Raw genomic sequence first — 19,376 nt, 5'->3', positions numbered from 1 at the left:
ATAATAGAGGGTGGTTCAGTGGTGTTCTAATATGTTAACTATGTGACTGAACTGCATGCCAACGTTGAGGACAGGAATTTCAACATGGGTTGTGAAGTATGTTTCCAGGAGTTACTGCCAAGGCATGCGCTAAGTTTAAATTATTCCAACTGACAGATCACAGAGGATATGGTTATTTAAAACAAATGAACCTATTCAAAATTTGAATTACTGGCTTGATTTAATCAGGTCAAGCTATAATAATGTGGCCTGATACATTATACACAGCAACAATCTTTGGTATGAATCAAACAAAAAGTCTGGGCGCTGCTTGCTGAAGCTACTACAATAAATGGGCAGTGGTTCCTGTAGTTTTCTACCATATATGGGCTGTGGTTCCTGGCACTGCTACCATATATGGGCGGTGGTTCCAGCCATTCACTACCATATTATGACAGCGATTCCTGCAGTTTTCTACCATATATGGGCGGTAGTTCCTGCCGGTTGCTACAATATATCAGCATTGGTTCTGACCTCTCTTTGGGTATTGAGGTCTTCTTGAACCTGCGGATGGTGACGGACACCTCCTGCAGCAGGTCACAGCCCCGCAGGCTGTCAGGCTTCTTGCAGGGGGTCCCTGGCTCTGACTTTGATGTGGAAGCCTTGTCCTACACACACAAACATAAGACACAAACTTGGCCAAGCTATACAACCTGTTGAAATCACCTAAAATGAACATTGTTTTTAAAACCAAGTAACATAGAAACATACAAAAAAGATCACTTCATAAGATGAGCAACCGTAAGAATATAAGCTGATCAATAAATCCCATCTCTACCCTGAAAGTGGTGAAGACAAGATATTCCTCAGTTTGACCTATTCAAACCGGTTCAATCATGGGCCTATGGATTATCTCCGCCTGCTTGCCTTACCAGCCTGAGCTTTGGGTAAGAGCCACCCTGGTCCCACATCTTAGGCTACATCCCCACAGTCCCCTACCTTGGAGGCCTGCGCCCTCTGCAGCAGTGTGGACAGCGAGTGGGTCTTGGTGCTGATGGGCTTGGCGCTGGGCATGCGCACCACAGGGCGCGGGCTGTCCTCGGCACTCTTGTCGCTAACCGCCTTGATGTGCACCAGGAACGAGCGGTACTTTCCCCCCGCCATGCCTACACACAAACCCAGAACACACACAGTTTAAGGGGAGACATGGTATATCCATATAAAAACACACTTATTACTGCACGCATGGTTTAAGAGACTTTGGTCCCAACAAACTTACAAGGGAAGCCGACAAATAAGTTGACAAAAAAAATCACCTACTATGTAGATGATGTGTGCCTCCTAACAATATCATTATCCAGAACTACCCTGTGATTAATTCTGAATTTGCTGTGATGTGTGCATTACCTTTGACCAGCTTGGGGCTGGTGAGGCTCAGCATGCCGGCGTGTCCGGAGAGGTCTAGTCCGCTGGCCAGCCACACCGGCCCACACAGGATGTCCTCCTTGTGGTCCTCTAGGAAGGGACACAGCATGGAGCCTGCGGGGGGAGAGGGGAGCAAAGCTCATGTGTTGGGAGGAGGAGAACACAGTGGCTGGAGATCCGTGATCACCAACCGGGTGTACGCCCAGGATGGAATTACAGGAGCAGGTACCAAAGGGGTAACTAACGGGGGTTGTGAATTTTTGTCAGGGTTTATATCTCACACACACACACACACACACACTCCCCTTACCTGGGGTGTCCTCCACATCCATGAAGTGCATGTCCTCTGAGAATTCATAGAGGAGGGGCTGTCCGTTCCTCTCCCCATTTGCGTGCAGTGCGTGGGACAGGGGGAAGGAGATCTGTCTGTCCACCGCTGTCTCTGAGGGAAGGACGGTCAGACACTGAGTTAGAGAGTAGTTCCCAGGCTAGGAGCAGCTTACGTTAGCAGGTACAGTTAGGGCGAGAGATGGGTCCTCACCACTGACTTTCCCCAGGCCCGGGGACTTGTTCTTCAGCAGGGTGACTTGGATCTGGGGAATGTTGGTGATGTTGGGGTTCATGAGGAACTTGAAGTCCACGTGGCCGACCATGCAGGCCTTGGGCAGGACCAACTCAAACACGTGCTCGTCCCAGCTAGAGCTGCACAGAGGAGGAGAGGAAGGGAGAAACCCACACCAAGAGTGGTCAGGGGATGCTGGAGGGGTGCTGGTTCTGATGCCAGCCGAGCAGGTGGGTAAGATGAAAGCAATCTTAGCAAATTAACCAGTTAAATACAAGTTCACATCAGAGTGAGCGCATGATGACATGAACTGCTGGATTTATAAAACACCCCTCACATAGTTGAATCTCCGGAACCAGTATTAGAGCCGCGTCTACCTGTCACTCTGCAGCTTCCAGGTGCGTGTGTGCTGGGCAGCGTCTCCGTGGTGCTGCTGGTGGAGGTGCTGGGGGTGTCGTCTCTGCTGCTGCTCCTGCTGTACCTCCACCCAGCAGGGGGGCACGGTGGCAGAGAAGCGGGGCGTCAGCGTCTCGAAGCGGGTCAGCTCCACCAGGGAGCTCAGGCTCTCGGTGGTCGGGGCCTGGTCCACCAGGAGGTCTACTCCTGGAGGGGGAGGAGGCATAGAAGAAAGAGGAGGGGAGAAGGAGGAAGGGGAGGTGGAGAAGGAGAAAGAGGAGAAGAGGGGGAGGGGTGGTAATGATTGAGTCAACATTTGTATTTATTATTCATTTACATATTTTTGTTAATAACTTCATTCAATGATAATCCATCCAAATGAATAATAAAATAAAGCTTCTTTCACTGCAACATTTAGCCAGCTGAGGGTTGATGGTGGGCTCCTACCTGTGATGCCAGGGCTGGAAGGATTGGAGGAGGGCTTGGACCCCTCCAGCAACTGTTCAACCCCTTTAGACAGGGGGCCGTCGACAAACATGTCGCCGTCGTCTAGATCGTCACACACACCTCCAATTTGAAGGAAATGAAGTTCTCCACCTGGACAGGAGGGCAGTTAAGAGAAGATCGACTGGTGAGAAAAGATCTAACATCTTGTATCACTCGATTAGCATGTTATACATTACATATAACATTGCATATAATACAATTTATTTTGTAATAACCTTAGTTTGTTCTATCAAAATATTAGGTACATAGTTGGACATATCATGGCTATTCAAATTTGTATTTTTACCCTCACTTTTTCACTCTTATATTGTCTTTTGTTTGATTTTCTCAGTTATTTTTTGCTGCTGTAGTACCTGCATTTCCATTCGGAGATAAATAAAGTATCATTTTACCACCCTATCAAGATATTCCACAGGCCGCTTAACGAGCTGCCCTCTGCTGGGTCCTCACCTTGCGTGCAGGCACACAGGCGGTCGGTCCCGGAGCAGTACGTCACAGAGACAAACGGGTCTGTCTCCTCCGCGGAGCCCTCCTTCTTGGGGGGCTCCACCTTGGCCAGGATCTCCAGCGTGGACAGATCCAATATCATGATGTACCCGGCCTGCGTGGTCACCACCAGGTGTCCCAGGCCCGTCACCGGTGCCCGCCGCCCCTCTTTGGGGCTGGACGAGGCGGAGGCGGAAGGCCCCGTGAGGCTCTCGGCGGGGGGCGCACCGCAGGCGGTCCACGCGGACGAGCCCCCGGCCCCGAAGCCGGAGGAGACGCTCTTGGCGCCGCCGTGGAGGCCCTCGTCGGGGGCCCCCTCCTCGCTCTCGTCCTCCCGCCCGTCCAGCACGTCGGGGGGCAGCAGCATGAGGGAGGTGACGGCGTCGCGGGGGTCCCGGATCTGCTGCACCTTGACGGGCTCCTCGTCCAGCGTGACGATGCGCGTGGAGTAGTTCAGCTTGTAGAGCGCCAGGTAGCCCCCGCCTCCGCTGCTCCCCAGGGGGCGGCTCTGCTGCTGCGGCTGCTGCTGGTGGTGCTGCTGGTGGTGCTGCTGGGGGGCCGGCGGGAGGATGAGGGGTGTCTGTGGCGGAGAGCAGCCCTCCACCCCGTTGGCCATGGAGGGGTGCAGGGGCTCCGCTGGGTGCTGGCTGCAGAGCGCCGAGTTGAGGCGGTTGAGGTTGTTGAGCGCCTCCACCTGGTTGATGGCGCTGAGGCTCTCCACGCCGCACGGCTGCAGGCCCACCAGGAGGTGCACGCCGTCCCAGCAGGGGGTGATGGAGTCCACATACAGGTTCTCCTCCTCCAGCTGCTTGGGCAGCCTCAGGCACTGCACCAGGGCGCCCGGGCGCGGCAGGCCCGAGCTCGAGGTGGCCGCCAGCGTGCTCCACTTGTCGGTGTGGCCGTCCAGCCCCGCCAGGTTGGCGGCCGCGTCGGCGAACTGCTGGATGTAGGTGATGGGCGGGTCCTGCAGGAGCAGCTGCTCGTGCGTGTCGAACTCCATCTCGATGATCTGGGGCACGGTGAAGCCCTCCTCGTGGAGCCCCTTGCTCATCAGGTTGTTCATCTGGGCGAACACCTTCCCTGAGGACTTGGAGTCCTCCGCCTCCTTGATGCTGTACAGCAGCAACACGGGCATAGTCCTGCGCACCGAGGGGCTGGTGGGCAGAGGGGGCGCCGGGGCGGGGGAGCCCCCCTCGTGGTGTGTGGCCGGCAGGGGTGAGGGGGGGGCGCTGGTCTCCATCTGCATGGGACTGCTGGGGTCCTGCAGGGGGCTAGGGATGGGGCTCTGAGTCCTGAGAGGGGGACAGTCCGTGGTCCTGCGAACCGGCGTGGGGCCCGCTGCGGGGGAGGGGGCTGCCGGCGAGCGGTAGCTGAGCAGGCCTCCGGCCAGCAGACAGGGGAAGGGAATGTTGTGGTGGTCCTGGAATTTGTCCTTGGCCTTGTCATGGCCGTGAGGCTTGTTGGCCTGCTGGGCCAGCAAGGGGTTGGCCCCCAGCTCCTCGAGGTTCTTTACCGTGTCCTCCAGCACGCTGGCCACCACCTCCCACTGTAGCTTCTCCGGCTGCTGCAGCACGCTGAGCGCCGTCACCCCCAGACTCACCTCCATGCCCTCCCGCTGCGACGCTTGGCCTAGGGGCAGAGGAAGAAAAAAAAAAAAAGAAACTGGTTTAAAGGATGCTGTTCATCATCTGTGTTACAATTTTTGGCTATGACTACTGTTCCACAATTTACCTCAGAAGAGGAATCGACAGGGTATGACTTCCCATTTTTTTTTAAAATAACTTTTGATTTAGTGTACCTGTTACCGACTCTGATCTGGAATGCTCTTCACTGTCCGAGTCCTCCAACTGGTCATCACTGGAAAAACAACACGCACACATAAGGGACAGACATTTAAAAATGTAATAAAGCTATGGTCAATGTGCAGTGAGCACACGTGGTGTATGTATGCCACTGTTCCCTTGGTGAATGCATTAAGCATATAGTGGGTGTGCTAGCAGCGTCTAAGCTTCAGTGTGCTAGCATCTATGCATCAGTGTGTGAGCCTCTTAGCTTCAGTGTGTACTGACCTGTCTCCCTCCAGCTTGGGGAGATCTGAGCAGGTGGAGGACTCCTCCAGCCAGGCCAGGGTGGGCCTGCGGGACTCTGTTAGCATCTGCTGGTTGTGGTCGCTGCCACTCTGGACGATCTGGCTCAGGATGGCCGGGTCGTACGGGTTGATCTCGAACTTCAGGTGCACCTGGATCAGAGTTATGCACCAGTGTGTTCACAAACAGATGTATCAAAATACAGCCAGAGATATTTAAAGTTAAAGTTGAGTTAAAGTCATTTAAAAAAAGAGTTAAGACACAGGCAAGCAAATGCAGACGGACCGATCCCGTATCCTACCTTCATCATCTTGGACACGTCCCAGATGCAGATCTTGCCCCTCTTTGTGGCGGCGGCCAGGAAGTGGGGGCAGCTCCCGAAGCCGTAGCAGGAGATCTTGTCTGATGCGTCTGCGCCGCTGGGGAACTGGGCGGGGCTGGTGGCCAGCGTGACCGACAGTGGCACGTTCTGCGTGTGCTCGCCCTTCACGAACGGACAGTTGGGGGAATGTCGCTCGTGTTCAGACCTGGTGGGAGAGCGAGGGAGTAGGGCGAGAGACAGAGGTACACATCTGTGAGAAAGGACAGTCCATGTCTGCAATGGTAGTGGACGGATGGTGAAAGAGCACATTATGGGAAGCAAAAAACAAAGTGCTTTAAACTTAAGCTGTAGACAACCATACAGTGGTTAGGTATGTATGTTGTGGTATATGCAAGAACCGTTGGGCAACTAGTTTGGCGCTAGCCATGTAGCTAATAACGCTACACCTACACGTTGAACAAGTGCCTACACAAGGTTAAAGTTAAAGTCGTTAAAGGAAACAAGTATATGCTTAAGTTTGCAAGACATTGGCCAAACGATACGAGTACATGGTTTCACATGGCTAAAGACATCGTCTGAAGGAAACCAGAGATAGCGGTGTGACTGACCAGGGTTCATCTGTGGGCTCCCAGCAGACCAGACAGACGCTGCAGGTGAAGCACATGGCTCGGTCATCACCTGTAGAGGCCGGCTGCAGAGGAACACAAGTGTTTATGAGGTCTTTCCACCACCATCAGTGACATTTTTCTTGTGTCAAATTCTTAAAATAGACGTTTACTTCTTATCAAGTAATATTCTATTTTTTTGTTTTTCAATGCATCTCAGATTTTACATAGTTTGTATGATTGTCCAGCACGAAAAGAACTGTATAAAGTTGGATAGATAAATAAAGATGCCTTTAATGGATTTTAACGAAGAGGGTCGAAACACTATACTCCTGTGTAGATTCATAAATTCTTCAATAATTTATAAACCAAAAGCACTCATTTGGTGAATTTACAGTTCAGGCTATATATGTGTGTCGGGGCTCCGGAGACAGGTACCTGGTGGTAGAAGCCAGCCTGGGCCATGGGGTCGGGTTGGGCCCAGCGGTACCCGGCGTGGGGCCAGGACGTGAAGGTCTCCCTCCGGTTGGCCTCGCTGTACATCAGTGACCTGCAGGGAGGAGAGGAGATTATTATGGGGACATTTTACACAGTATCAATTAATATCCTGATATGCTTAGGAATGCAAATTATGATTCAAAACAGTTTAACTGAGGGTCATTACATTGAAGTATATGGAAATTGAAAGTATTGTCTGGGACTAAAATTTGTTTTCCTTTCTCACTGATGTTTAAAACCTCACACTTCATTTAAGGGCATATCTTCAAAGACGAAAAACGATTATATTGCATTAATAGACAGCCGTATTTAATGGCAAGGACCACAGTATTACCAAAAATGATAGAAAGTTATCCTGAATACAAAGTGACTTAGAGTGAGGTTTGTTTTGAGTCATGTTATTTATGTGCAGGTAGTGTTCTGGCTTAAGGATGCCTAACTGTGTGTTCACACCGCACTTCGCCCCGCGACACGTTTCAATGCAAAGTGAACGTAGAGACGCGTATCGGGCGAAATTTTTTGTCAGCAGGACCCGCGACAAGATTTGATTGACGGGGCGACAGTTTTCCCCAAAACAGGCGGGCGCGTTCACGTGGATTTGTCGCGCGAGTGAGCGACAGATTTCGCAGAAGTTGAAATATTTCAACTTCTTTCGCGGCACTCGCGGTGAGACAGCCAATCAGCGTTCACTCCCTGTGGGTAACGTGGGTGAAGTAACGTAAAACAGCCAATCAGCGTTCACTCCCTGGGTGACGTCACGTAACAGCCCATCACCGTTCAGTCGGCTGGGCCAACCGTTCGGAACTGTGGGTCTATTTAATGATATGCGGCAATACATTAACAAACATCGTTTGTTACCAGTATTGTTTACATTATCGTTGTCGACTTGTGTTCATAATATGCATGTGTCTCCCTGTTAATATACATCGCCAGGGACCAACCGTTCCCTGCACTCAGCAGTGAACCGCAGCTTGAGGAGGAGAAAGTGATTGTTGCCGTTTGCGACTCCCGGAGCTCTATATATAATATTATATGATATTATATATATAATATATAAATATCTATATTATATAATATATATATAATATCACGCCACAAAGCGGTGTGCGCCTCCGGATTATATTATTAACCCATAAACGGCGGGCATTCCGGCATCTCTCCCTCTTCCACAACAGGTAGAGACACGCAATAGTGGTGATCTCGGCCATGGTTCGAGCTTCGCGTGAACAGGCGAAAATTGTGTCTTTTGGTGTGAATGCACAGTAAAGGTTAGACCCCAGAACCATCAGTAAGAAGTCAAACACACCGACCTAATCCTGATTAATCATACTAGTGTTTCACCTACATGCAGCTATCCAGCAGTGGTGCAGCGCCACTGCTGGATTACTAGCACCACTGCAATCAGCCCTGAACAATTAAAGTATTTTAAATAATGTTTGGCGTCCTGAAATGCTATATTTTTTTCACACACACACACACACACACACACACACACACACACACACACACACACACACACACACACACACACACACACACACACACACACACACACACACACACACACACACACACACACGATTGTGTAGAACAGAAGTAACAGTATTATGAAACCCAGATAATGGGTTGGCTACATATTGCAGACTGTTGTATTGTTATGAGATCATTTCAGTTGGAATACACCTAAGCCCTACTGGAATCAGTGATCACATTGAAACCTCTCTGCATCAGCACTGTGCACGTATTTTACATTTACACGTACATATCAGGACCGTGCAAACACACTGCACAAACGCACATAAACAGTGCGCCTCACACACACACACACCACTGCAGTAAAAAAATCCAAGAGAATCACCAAATGTGTCAAATTAGTGACTACCACAATAAATCCTCCATTTCATGTCACAAACAAAGACTTGAAAATGTTAAAATGTTTTGACCTCACCAATCACCACCAATCCACTCCAAGATTTCATAAATCAATAGAGTTGAATCAGTATCTCAAATTATCAAATTAGTGTACTTCTGATGTATTATCAAAAAGATTCCTGAGATTGTCGGACGATCTTTCCGACAACTTAGAATCAGACAGAGCCAGAATATTCTAGCACACCAATGCACTGGTGTCAATCTCTTGTAGTAAATCCTTCATAGTAATTTATTCAACATTATATTTACAGTAAACTCCTTTTAGGGGGATGACATACTCTAATACAGTACTACTTCATACACTTGCATAATTGAATACAACAGACAAATGGACGATGCAAACCCCGGATCAATGACGTCAATAGTGCAACCTTTCCACGAGTTGATGTCGTTCATAACTCTGTCCCAATACGCATATAGAGTAGAAATCTCATATATTAGAAAAATTGCGTTTCACAGTATAAATAATTTCTCCTAGACGTTCGCATCTATTGAACTCCTCCGAAGAACCTTTGCTCAGCTTACCTAAGGCAGCTACCCGTTATGCTGACCTAGGCCTGGGCAATAAAACAATAAATTATCGTATTGTGATAGACTTTTGATCAATATCAATATAAAACATGTTCAATATATATCAATAAGAGACTGAACCACCGAATCTAGCAGCTGGGTTTGTTACACAAACACGGTTCCATACTTATTTACAATATTTGAGTGTTTTTCATTGTTGTATCGACATTGGAGTATTTATCAATGAAGAACAGTGGAAGGTCATATTAATCCAGCATTGTAATTCCTAGTCTTTTGGGGTCATTACAATTATCAATAGTTTGATCGATATCGATCAATATGATCAAGTTATATCGTGATATGTCTTTCAGCCATATCGCCCTGGCCTAGGCCACTCCCGTATAACAGCTCCACAGTCACAACCATTTCTACAGACCATGGGGAAGCCAGCCAATTACATACAACAACACTAATCTAGTTATGTTCATTTGAGATCCTGATGCATCAAGACACCCGTTAACATATTCTAAGTGCAAGTATTCAAAGGAGGAGGTGCAGGTAGAGAAGGGGTCCATCATGTGAGCAGCAGTGGCTCGCTCAGGGGTCACTCATAAGAGATTGGCTGGTTTTCCTACACCTGGGAGAGAGGGGGGCTTACCTGTCTACAGAACGACCAGGGCCCACCCCGAGTTCGGGTCGGGCGCTGGCGAGGAGGTAGGAAAGGCGGTCCATGATGGAGGAGGCCACGGAGAGGGCCGCCACGTTCTGGTTGATCTTCTTCAGCTCGTTGACCACGGCGCCGGCCACCAGCCTCAGGACGTGGTGGGGGAGGTGCAGGGTCACTGTTGCCCACTGGTGGGAGGGAAGGAGAGAGGTTATGATGTATGACCTTCACACAGCATAGCCCAATGCCGTCATCGGGCAACCCTTTTTAAAGACACCGTTAAGCGTCCAAGTAAAATCCCTGCACATTACAACATGCAGAGAATGCTGTTGAGTCAGCAGCGGCGGCAGGGCCCCCCCCGCCAACCTGCTGCCCAGATGCCACCCAGAGACTGTACAGTAGCGATGCCAGAGAGGTCGGCTGGAAGTTAAACGCTAGATCCATCTACAGGGACGCGAGCCAAGACCCTTACGGCAGCGCAGTCTGGGGTCTCTGCCAGAGGAGGAGGAGGAGGGGTAGTGGGAGGAGGCACGCATACAGAGACATTACAACACAGGCCAGCATGCTGCACCCTGCATTGGTCTCCCGGCAACACAAAACAATGTACAGATGTTGAGTAATGTAATGCTCAGAATATATCATTGAAGGGGAACGGTCCGGAGAGGTGCATCCCTTCTGTCATTATGATGGAGAGAGGAAGTGTGTGTGTGTGTGTGTGTGTGTGTGTGTGTGTGTGTGTGTGTGTGTGTGTGTGTGTGTGTGTGTGTGTGTGTGTGTGTGTGTGTGTGTGTGTGTGTGTGTGTGAACGTAGGCCCTTCAGAATGACAGAGTGCCATGTCTTGCTAATTGTAGAGCTTCTAGGTTGAGCCGCAGCTAAACGTACGTGAGGTGCACAATTAACCGCATTTAAAAACGCATTCTCCATCTATAAATGTTTGTAATCTCATTGTGTTCTGTCAACAACAAGGAGAGACAGGCACTGGCAGAAAGAGAGGCATAGAGCTGGTAGAAAGACAGACGGAGACGGAGAGAAAGGGAGCGAATGACAGCCAGCGGTAAGACAGTAAGAAGAATAAGAGAAGGCTGATAATGGGGATAATTTGTTAAGTAAATGCTGTTTCTCCCAGGGCCCACAGAGAGATTGAGAAAAAGGCCTCTTTCTACACACTGAGGGACACAGATCCAGGAATCAAGATAGTATCATTTAACCATGCCGGTGTCCAGCATATATGCACTGACAGGTGCTAGCCATCCTGGTCAACTGAAATTCAAAGTGAATTTAATACCAAATGTGCAGTAAAATAGGTTAATTATGTACATTCTCATAAACAAGATACTGTATCTTGTTTGTGATAGTAAGAAGTCAAAGGACTAAACATCTTACAACATAGGACAAATGTATTTAAAATTAAAAATAATAATTATAAAATATGGAGGTGGCACTTGTTAGAACTACTTGACATTCAAGACCACAAACGGGTGAAAAGCGGATCACTTCATCTACCACATGATAACATGAGTAAGGGGAATGGGTGCTGTGGGAAGATGCGGTATGGTCTCTTTCTCCCTGGGCAGTGTGCATGCCTGCGGCTGTCTCTGTGGGAGATGGACAGTGGCCCTAAGAGACAGCGGCTCCGCTTGTTCCCCGGCCCCAGCCAGGCTATTAATATGCTGCTGTGGTCTGCAGAGCTGGCTTACTGCAGTCAGGGCTGCCTTCCTAGCACTGCTGCGAACAACGCGCCGACACGTGCATGCTAGTGCACGGTGCCGGGGGAGATGACAACCCACTCGCTATGACACGACTCTTCCACACACACACACACACACACACACACACACACACACACACACACACACACACACACACACACACACACACACACACACACACACACACACACACACACACACACACACACACACACACACACAATGAATACACCTGCCCACTCAATAAAGACATTCTCTCACACAACCCCACACACACACACCTTCCTCTCTCCATCATAATGACAGAAGGGATGCACCTCTCCGGACCGTTGTCCCCTTTTCTTTTTGTGCTTGACGCAAGGTCGCTAGGCCGCTACCTAGTGTGTTAGCTTTCCCTTCTAGCCTGGCATGAGGCAGAAGTGCATGACAACGCAACTAGCAAGAGACAGTGCACAGGAACAGCCACCACAGCAGATTAGATGAGCAGAGATAAAAAGGGTTTGGGCTTGTTAGCCATGCTCCTAAGGATAAGGAGAGACTTGTGCAGAGAAAGTGAAACTGCAGACAGAGTTGTATACGAGTTTGGCAAATTCAGGAATTATGATAATTGTTGTGCTGATGTATGACATGGTTATAAATTATGAATGTGCCCAAGAGCCTACTGACCCCAAGGCTGTAGTGTTGCCCCACAACTTGTGCCATGATTTTACTGTCATGTAATGCTACCATTATGCATTATCCATTATGGCGCCTGTTGCACCCCTCACCATACCTAGAAGGGGGGGGCTCTCTCTGCGTTCCTTCTCAAGGTTTTGTGATAAGCACGTTTTTCCTTCCTCCTTGGAAGACATGGGGTTGGGGGATAATAATAAAATTAAGGGTTATGCGAATAACATTGACTCGACTGATTAGAAGTGTGTGGGGAGAAGATAAGGTATCAATTACCTAGCTTTGTCTCTCAGCTTCAGCTTGGCATGAGGACCACTAACTAGCTGATATCCTAGATAGCCAGTTAGTTTCACTTTGTGTGTAATTATGAAAGTAATGAAGTTAGTTTCACTTGCGGTTGTATGGAGGGTTACAGTGAACACCGTACCAACAATGCAAAATTGAAATTCCAATGTTAGATTTTGTCTGTCTCCATGTAGAACTTGGGTACCCTGGGAAATCCCCTGGCGCATAAAAGGACGTTAATTAAAAAGGTAGCCTGGGAAACATCCTGTGCAGCAGGCGGATTTCAGCTTCTATCCCCAGTTACCTCAAGGCAGGGATTTGATCATTTTACACACGTACACACTATAGCATCTCTCAGGGCAATCACAAATCAAATTGAATCACAAAAAATTATTGCATCATATTTCTGCTGTCGTTGCCAATTCAACTCCATTTGCCAACATGTTTGGACAGACACAACACACACACATAACAGAGAAAGTAGCACGCCTGGGTTTCTTTGAGGGAGGCATGTCATGTGACTCACCTTGGCTACTTTGTGATTGGCTGCCGTCTCGTGTGAGGTATTCTTCACGCCCTCTTTGAGTTGTGTGATGAAGAGGTCGTAGCCCTCTGTGTTGGAGACATCGATCTTCTCCTGACACGCACACAGCATCTGCTGTGCCTGGACACAGAAAACACACACACGTTAAATAAAGATGTTAAAAGTCTGATAAAGTCTCAGGTTAGGACGACAGGCAGAATGACCAATTCATACCAATGAAGTGCTCGATATGAATAAATAATTCAAAGACTACCACTTCTGCTTTGTGCTTCCTTGTAAAAAAATTAATTTCTATGTTAGAAGATGTTAAGATGGTTTGCTGAGGTAAAATACCTCAGTTTGCTGAGGTAAAAAAATATTACGCTCTTTCCTGTTTGGAAAGAGAAACTAAAGAAATTCTCTCCATTGCAGTAGTTTAGCTACTGAGCCAGTAAAATGACTAGCCAGCATGCTATTTAGATAGCATATCTTCATCATACAGATCCTCACTGTCATGGTGTTTCCATTGGCCTGATAGCACAATGGAGGTCAGACCAAACTAATAGGTCTTACACACGTGAATCGCAAGACTGAACTTCTTTATATAATCCACGGTGGGGCGCTATGTGTGAACAGAAATTCCAGAATCCGAGCCTCCAGAGTGAAATCGACCAGGCCCCTAGTCTCAAGTCCGGGGTGTATGAGAATTTACAGCTAGTGGGCGTGTTGCGGACGGGTTGATGACGTTTCATCATCACCATCTTTGATGTGTTGTAAACAAAGCGCTGCACCTTCCCCTGCATACTTTTTACATTACTTCATGCCTTCTACACGGTGCCATCCCTTACCTAAAGTATACAGAGGATCTCCAATGTGTGTGAGCAAACCTGATACAGCTTATCTTATTGCTTATCTCCTGTTGTGTGTTGCATGTGTGAAAAGGCAACTCCTGATCATCTTCAGACCTGATTCTCCGGAGTTCATCCTGAGTTCATGTGTGAGAGGCCTACAAGTGTAGTCCTGTACAGAGACAGTCACGCAGTCCGATAGCAGTAAGCAACAGTTATCACATGTTTACGCCGATGTCCTCCAATTAGGTCCCATCAGTTACCTTCAAGGGACCTTACTATTTTCTGGATTTAAATTAGGGACATTGCCAAGAAATATCGAACTTTCAAGGCCTACTCCCTTTGAAAGTGCTGAAATTTAGTTTTTAACTTTAACTGTTAAGACAATTTTTATAGTAGGCTGAAAAAGAAATTGCCCTCCTCTGCATTTTCAGGTGTTTATTCGATTAATTCCATCTCAATCTGACTGTACAGCAGGGCACTAAAGATAAGACGTACTTTACCAATCCCAGGTGGGACTTTAGGGTGTCCCAGCCTAATACACTGGACAGAATTTGGGCATGAAAGAAAAGGTTTTACATTTAAATAAAACTACAAAATAATATCTAGAGCATTTCACCCTCCTAGTGGTAACCATGGAGAGTATTTGCCAAGGAGGAGATTCACATATTGAAAACTATTCAAAAGATCAAATGTACGCGAAATTGAAAATACATTTTTTAATCCAAACTACCACTGGGTCCCGGCCATGCAATGAGAAACCACTTTTGCCAATGTCCATCAACCAAACAGTAACAGCCTTCAGACACAAGTTTGCCCAATTCCCTCTTCCAAAAAGTACGAAGTCCATCCGTCATTGTGAGTACAGCATGCTGAGATTATTTTATTTATTTATTGTGATTACGACATGACAGAACAATACTTTTAAAGTAAATGTTTGCCATACCTCAGTAGTGAAACATTGGTTGAAAATGTGTATTTTGCTATGGTTGGAAAAGTTACGGTAAACGTGAGCCTGTTTCGTCCATGTTGCCACATGTTACAGCGAGTGTTCAAGTGCTTCTTGTAGAATCCAGTCACGGTCATCACTACGCGAGATGCAGAGCTTATCTTTTTTTTCCTTCTTGTGCATTGAGAGAAAGACATCTTTAGAGCTTTGACTGACATGGGAACGTGAAGAAGTTATTTTGTTTTTTAGCTCTTAGCTTCAAAGTACATAGAAATATCTATGTTTAATGCTGATCGATAGTGATTTTAATAATGTTATCAATTAAATCACACCCTATAACTGACCAAAAAAAAAGGAATGCTGGCCACAAGAATCGTACTATAGACACTCCCAAAACCCCTCTCAATTATTTTTTGACCATGATTATGACTTTAATAAGAAAAGGGGGATTGGTGGGGGATGATCACATCATTTTATGATCAATCATAAAATATGATAATGATGGAACGCTTTTGATATTATTTGGAGCGACGAGTTAGCATATCCTCTACAAAGAGGTGAACATTCATAAACAACTGCAGCTTCATATTCATTAAACATGTGTATTCATTCATTCAAACAAACAACTACAACCTCGACCAAAGAGGAAACAAAAAGCTGAATTATTTTCTGCGTCAAAAAGCCACCTTAGGTAGGCTGTGCATGTCTACATCATCAAGTAGCATCTAGAGGCCACCACCGTAGGTTACACTGACCTCTCAGAATCACTGACAAAAATAAACAAACAAGCACTGGCATATAGACCCAAGCCTTAACTAGCATCAACTACAACAGCGAGATGGGTCCATCTTACCTCTGTGACGGGCAGCTCCAACTGGACCATGTCCTCTGGTTTGGAGGCTGGTGGCTGCAGGGCAGTGTCCAGCAGGAGGATGCCGTTCAAGTCCTTCCTGCACCCCACCACATAGTCGTCCACGAAGAGCACCTTGTCCACCGCTGGGAAATACTGGCAGCGGACACGACCACCGGGTTTGGCTGAGAGAGAGAATACATGGAGAGAACAGAAAATATGGATACACTCTGGATACACATGTTTTTCATTCTTCCTGGTAAAAGGCCAGAACTGTAGCATATGTAAACACATCCACGTAGTATCTATGAGAGATCATAATTATAGCCTCAAAAGGCTCACATTAGATGACACTCCTTAGCTCTAGGGCCTAAGCTCTCGCAAAGGAACAGTGAATATCGAACCATGAATAAAAACATCAAATTAAATCAAAAGAAAAATGGAATTCATGGTTATGATTGATTAGATTCAAGTTCACATTAATAAAGCAGCCAAGAGAATGGATTGTTGAAAGCTGTGCATGAATTACAAACAGTCAACCCAGTATGTTGAGGTTAGGGTAGCTTTACAGATACAGATGAGGTTATTGATCCTGGAGGAAATTATGATGTAATTAATATTTAGATTGGGAATCAATGTTGATATTGTTGATTCAACGTTGATTGATAGATCCGTCTGACCAGAGAAATAGGCAAGCAGGGACATCAATGAGGGCCATCTAGGCTTGGCATCAGCCCATTTGGTTAAAGTGTAGTGGTATGGCATAAGGCTCCTTTACACAGCGCTCACACTACCCTTGAATACAAGCTTGTTCCTTTACCTCAAGTGTGTAATAAACGTCCTATATTTATAGTAGCATATGTAAACATTACTGGAGGCTATACTACAGCATATGGACCTATTCAAACTCTAACGCAACAGATGCTGATATATGCAGTACAGCACTCTTATATTCAATATAATTATAGCTAGACCATATGGATGACAATTCTCTAATGTTCCAAAAAAACATGCCCCTAAGGGGTATCTTTGGGACAAAAAAAGGCAAAAGAAACAAGCAGTCAGCAAGTGAAGGGTCAATAACTAACTTTGTATAATATAGATTGAATGCCTGGTGCGGTTATTGTTCATATGTAACAGCATATTGTGCAATAGTACACGTTGCATCTACTCTAAAGAACTAGTCACTACGAATGTACATGCTATGCAAAAATGTTGTCCTCAACTATAAACAGATGCATTCCAAATGTGCACAACTGGACTGGGCATCAAATGCTAGTGTACAAATATAAAATGTATACACAGTTACCAATATTTAGAAAACTGTGCGAATCAATAACTCGCTTCTTGTCAAACTTGTGTATTTAACATGCAACGTTACGCAATGGTAAAATTCTGAAACTCTAGATTTATCGATTCAATTCAACAATTATGGGGATTACTGATCGGTAAAAAAAACGCATCCCAACTCAATGACTCTCACGCAAGCGAGGTACGTAATGCCAAACACAAATAACATGCCCCTAGATGAGTGACAGTATGCGGGATATTTCGGCAGCTACAAGGTGGTAGTAGAACTAGCGGTGGTACAAGTACACCCACCCCGCTTGAATTACAGTGCATTGAAAGACGTATGTCAACAATGTTACACTGTTACAATGAAAACGGTTAAACCACCTCATCTCCAGACGATGTACAACCATATATTCTACCATTACACTGGAATATAAGGCGTGCTGGTTTGGGGTAGACTGCTATGCTAACGCTACGCTAGCTAAGTTAGCTGTAACCGGGATGTCAGTAAAGGATCATATTAGATTAAAATAGAACACAAGAAGCACACGCCTCATGGGGTGATCACATAAACATGTTTTATTAACTGTGATATCCTGATGCAACTGCACACAATCACCTATTCCCGGGTGATCTACAAAGGCCTGAAGAGCCATGCCGCTAGCCTAGCACTAGCTTAACGTTGACCCGGGGATGAGTGGTTGTTGACAACCGGGGGTGTTTAGGTTGTGGGGAAACAAGTTTGCGGTTAAAAAAGGCATGTCACTCGTCTCCGGGGGAACTGACCGTGTAGCGCCGACGCCTGCAGGATTGCCCCAGATGTCCCGTCAATGACTTTAATACTACCCCGGCTGGTGACGGCCAGGATAGCGTTGAGGGCCGGGTGGTACGAGAGGCTTCGCAGGCCCTGCTCGTCGCAGCGCAGGCAGCCGTCTCTCAGCACAGCCCAGTCTGAGGCGGCGGACGAGCCGGAGCCCGGCGAGGCCGCGGCCGCCATCTTCCTCTACTTCTCCCTTCTCTTTTTATTATGTGTCTGTGTAGATCACCGCCGATATGAGCAATGTATTGAGATGTGCAAGAATTGAGACTTCCAAGCTACCACTACTCCTCCTCCTCGACCACTGCTGGCTCTTCTTCAGCGGCTACTTCTTCTTGGTCTCCGCCGCCCGTTAGCGTTGTACAGTAGCTCTGCTCCGCCACCATCTGTAGTACTGGGAACACTCCGGCAGGCTTTCTGTCAGACGCACGTCAGGTGAACAGGAACAAACGTACCCGAAAGGAGTCTCGCGAGAACGTCAAGCAAAATAACAACAAACTGAAAGTATTTTAGAAGCAAGGCGTTAAGATAATTTGGTAGCGTTTTTCATTCCTCGCAATATTTCTTAATTAATTAATGTAATAACTAATCATCATTTTTAAATAATCGAAAGCTGTTGAATACAATACATACAACAAAAAAAAATAACAAGCGCACTATAATAATCACTCTCGCGATAGCATCAACAACTTGACAAACATCGCTGTTGGCCTCTGAAAATGGGTTTTGCTCCTTTTCTTATTTTTATTAAATTTTCCTTCTTAAAAAGTATGATACAAACTTTGAGAATATATTCTTAATTTATTCCAAATTGGTATTTTGGGAAATCACAAAAAAAATATATATATTGCTAGTTTAGTTTAAAATACAATTTATAAAAAAAAACAATTACACTCTCCAACACCAATTATAACATTCAGTTGGACACTCCCAACATAATGTGATTTTTTTTCTTTTTACATTCTCATCAGGAAGATAACCACTCAATAATGCTTCCTTTGTATTATTACTTTTTTAGTGCTCAGGGCCAAGGTTACTTCAGTGGTGCCATGGGCTAAACCATATTTTCTAAATATAATAAACATGAGGTGCTTGTCGGCCCATTCTGCCATTTCTGGAATGAGAATATCTTTCTGCTGTGATCAAGGTTTCTACCTCTGGGTGATGGGGGAGTTTTCCCCTTATCCTTAGGAGGGCTTGGGTGAGGGGTGTCCTTTAATGGGGCCTGTGAGAGCATGTGAGACTGGAACCATGATAACCTTGTTATAATCAATAAACTAGTTGGCTTTGTTGTGTTTATTTTCCATCTGTCTGTCCTGTTCTGCACAGACACTTTCCATACAAATCAAATTCCTAACAATTCAACTTAGGAGATTAAAAATAGAGAGAATGTCCTCATTTGTGGAATGAGGACAACAAAAGATGTAACAATTGTGAAAGCAGTCTTCCAAATGATGAC

The 19,376-nt window shown here is 46.5% G+C and overlaps 1 protein-coding gene across 1 annotated transcript in view; it reads right to left on the bottom strand.

Annotated features, from left to right (window-relative positions):
- The window catches only part of birc6 (baculoviral IAP repeat containing 6), a 94,876-nt gene extending 76,584 nt beyond the window's left edge, over positions 1 to 18,292 (bottom strand). The window contains exons 1-17 of the mRNA XM_084470198.1: positions 17,887 to 18,292; positions 15,811 to 15,992; positions 13,164 to 13,301; positions 9,968 to 10,161; positions 6,808 to 6,919; positions 6,373 to 6,455; positions 5,744 to 5,969; positions 5,425 to 5,594; positions 5,154 to 5,212; positions 3,320 to 4,984; positions 2,810 to 2,959; positions 2,344 to 2,569; positions 1,946 to 2,106; positions 1,715 to 1,846; positions 1,387 to 1,518; positions 979 to 1,145; positions 514 to 647 (exon numbers count right to left, since the gene is read on the bottom strand). Of these exons, the coding sequence (XP_084326324.1) occupies positions 514 to 647; positions 979 to 1,145; positions 1,387 to 1,518; positions 1,715 to 1,846; positions 1,946 to 2,106; positions 2,344 to 2,569; positions 2,810 to 2,959; positions 3,320 to 4,984; positions 5,154 to 5,212; positions 5,425 to 5,594; positions 5,744 to 5,969; positions 6,373 to 6,455; positions 6,808 to 6,919; positions 9,968 to 10,161; positions 13,164 to 13,301; positions 15,811 to 15,992; positions 17,887 to 18,097 (4,142 nt within the window). The 5' untranslated portion in view covers positions 18,098 to 18,292. The remainder of the gene's footprint in view (positions 1 to 513; positions 648 to 978; positions 1,146 to 1,386; positions 1,519 to 1,714; positions 1,847 to 1,945; positions 2,107 to 2,343; positions 2,570 to 2,809; positions 2,960 to 3,319; positions 4,985 to 5,153; positions 5,213 to 5,424; positions 5,595 to 5,743; positions 5,970 to 6,372; positions 6,456 to 6,807; positions 6,920 to 9,967; positions 10,162 to 13,163; positions 13,302 to 15,810; positions 15,993 to 17,886) is intronic.
- Positions 18,293 to 19,376: the final 1,084 nt, after the last annotated feature.

This window comes from Micromesistius poutassou (genome assembly GCF_964030765.1).
Source record: "Micromesistius poutassou genome assembly, chromosome: 7".
Taxonomy (NCBI): domain Eukaryota; kingdom Metazoa; phylum Chordata; class Actinopteri; order Gadiformes; family Gadidae; genus Micromesistius; species Micromesistius poutassou.
Note: the sequence above shows the minus strand (reverse complement) of the source record. Positions and strands in the feature narration are given on the sequence as shown.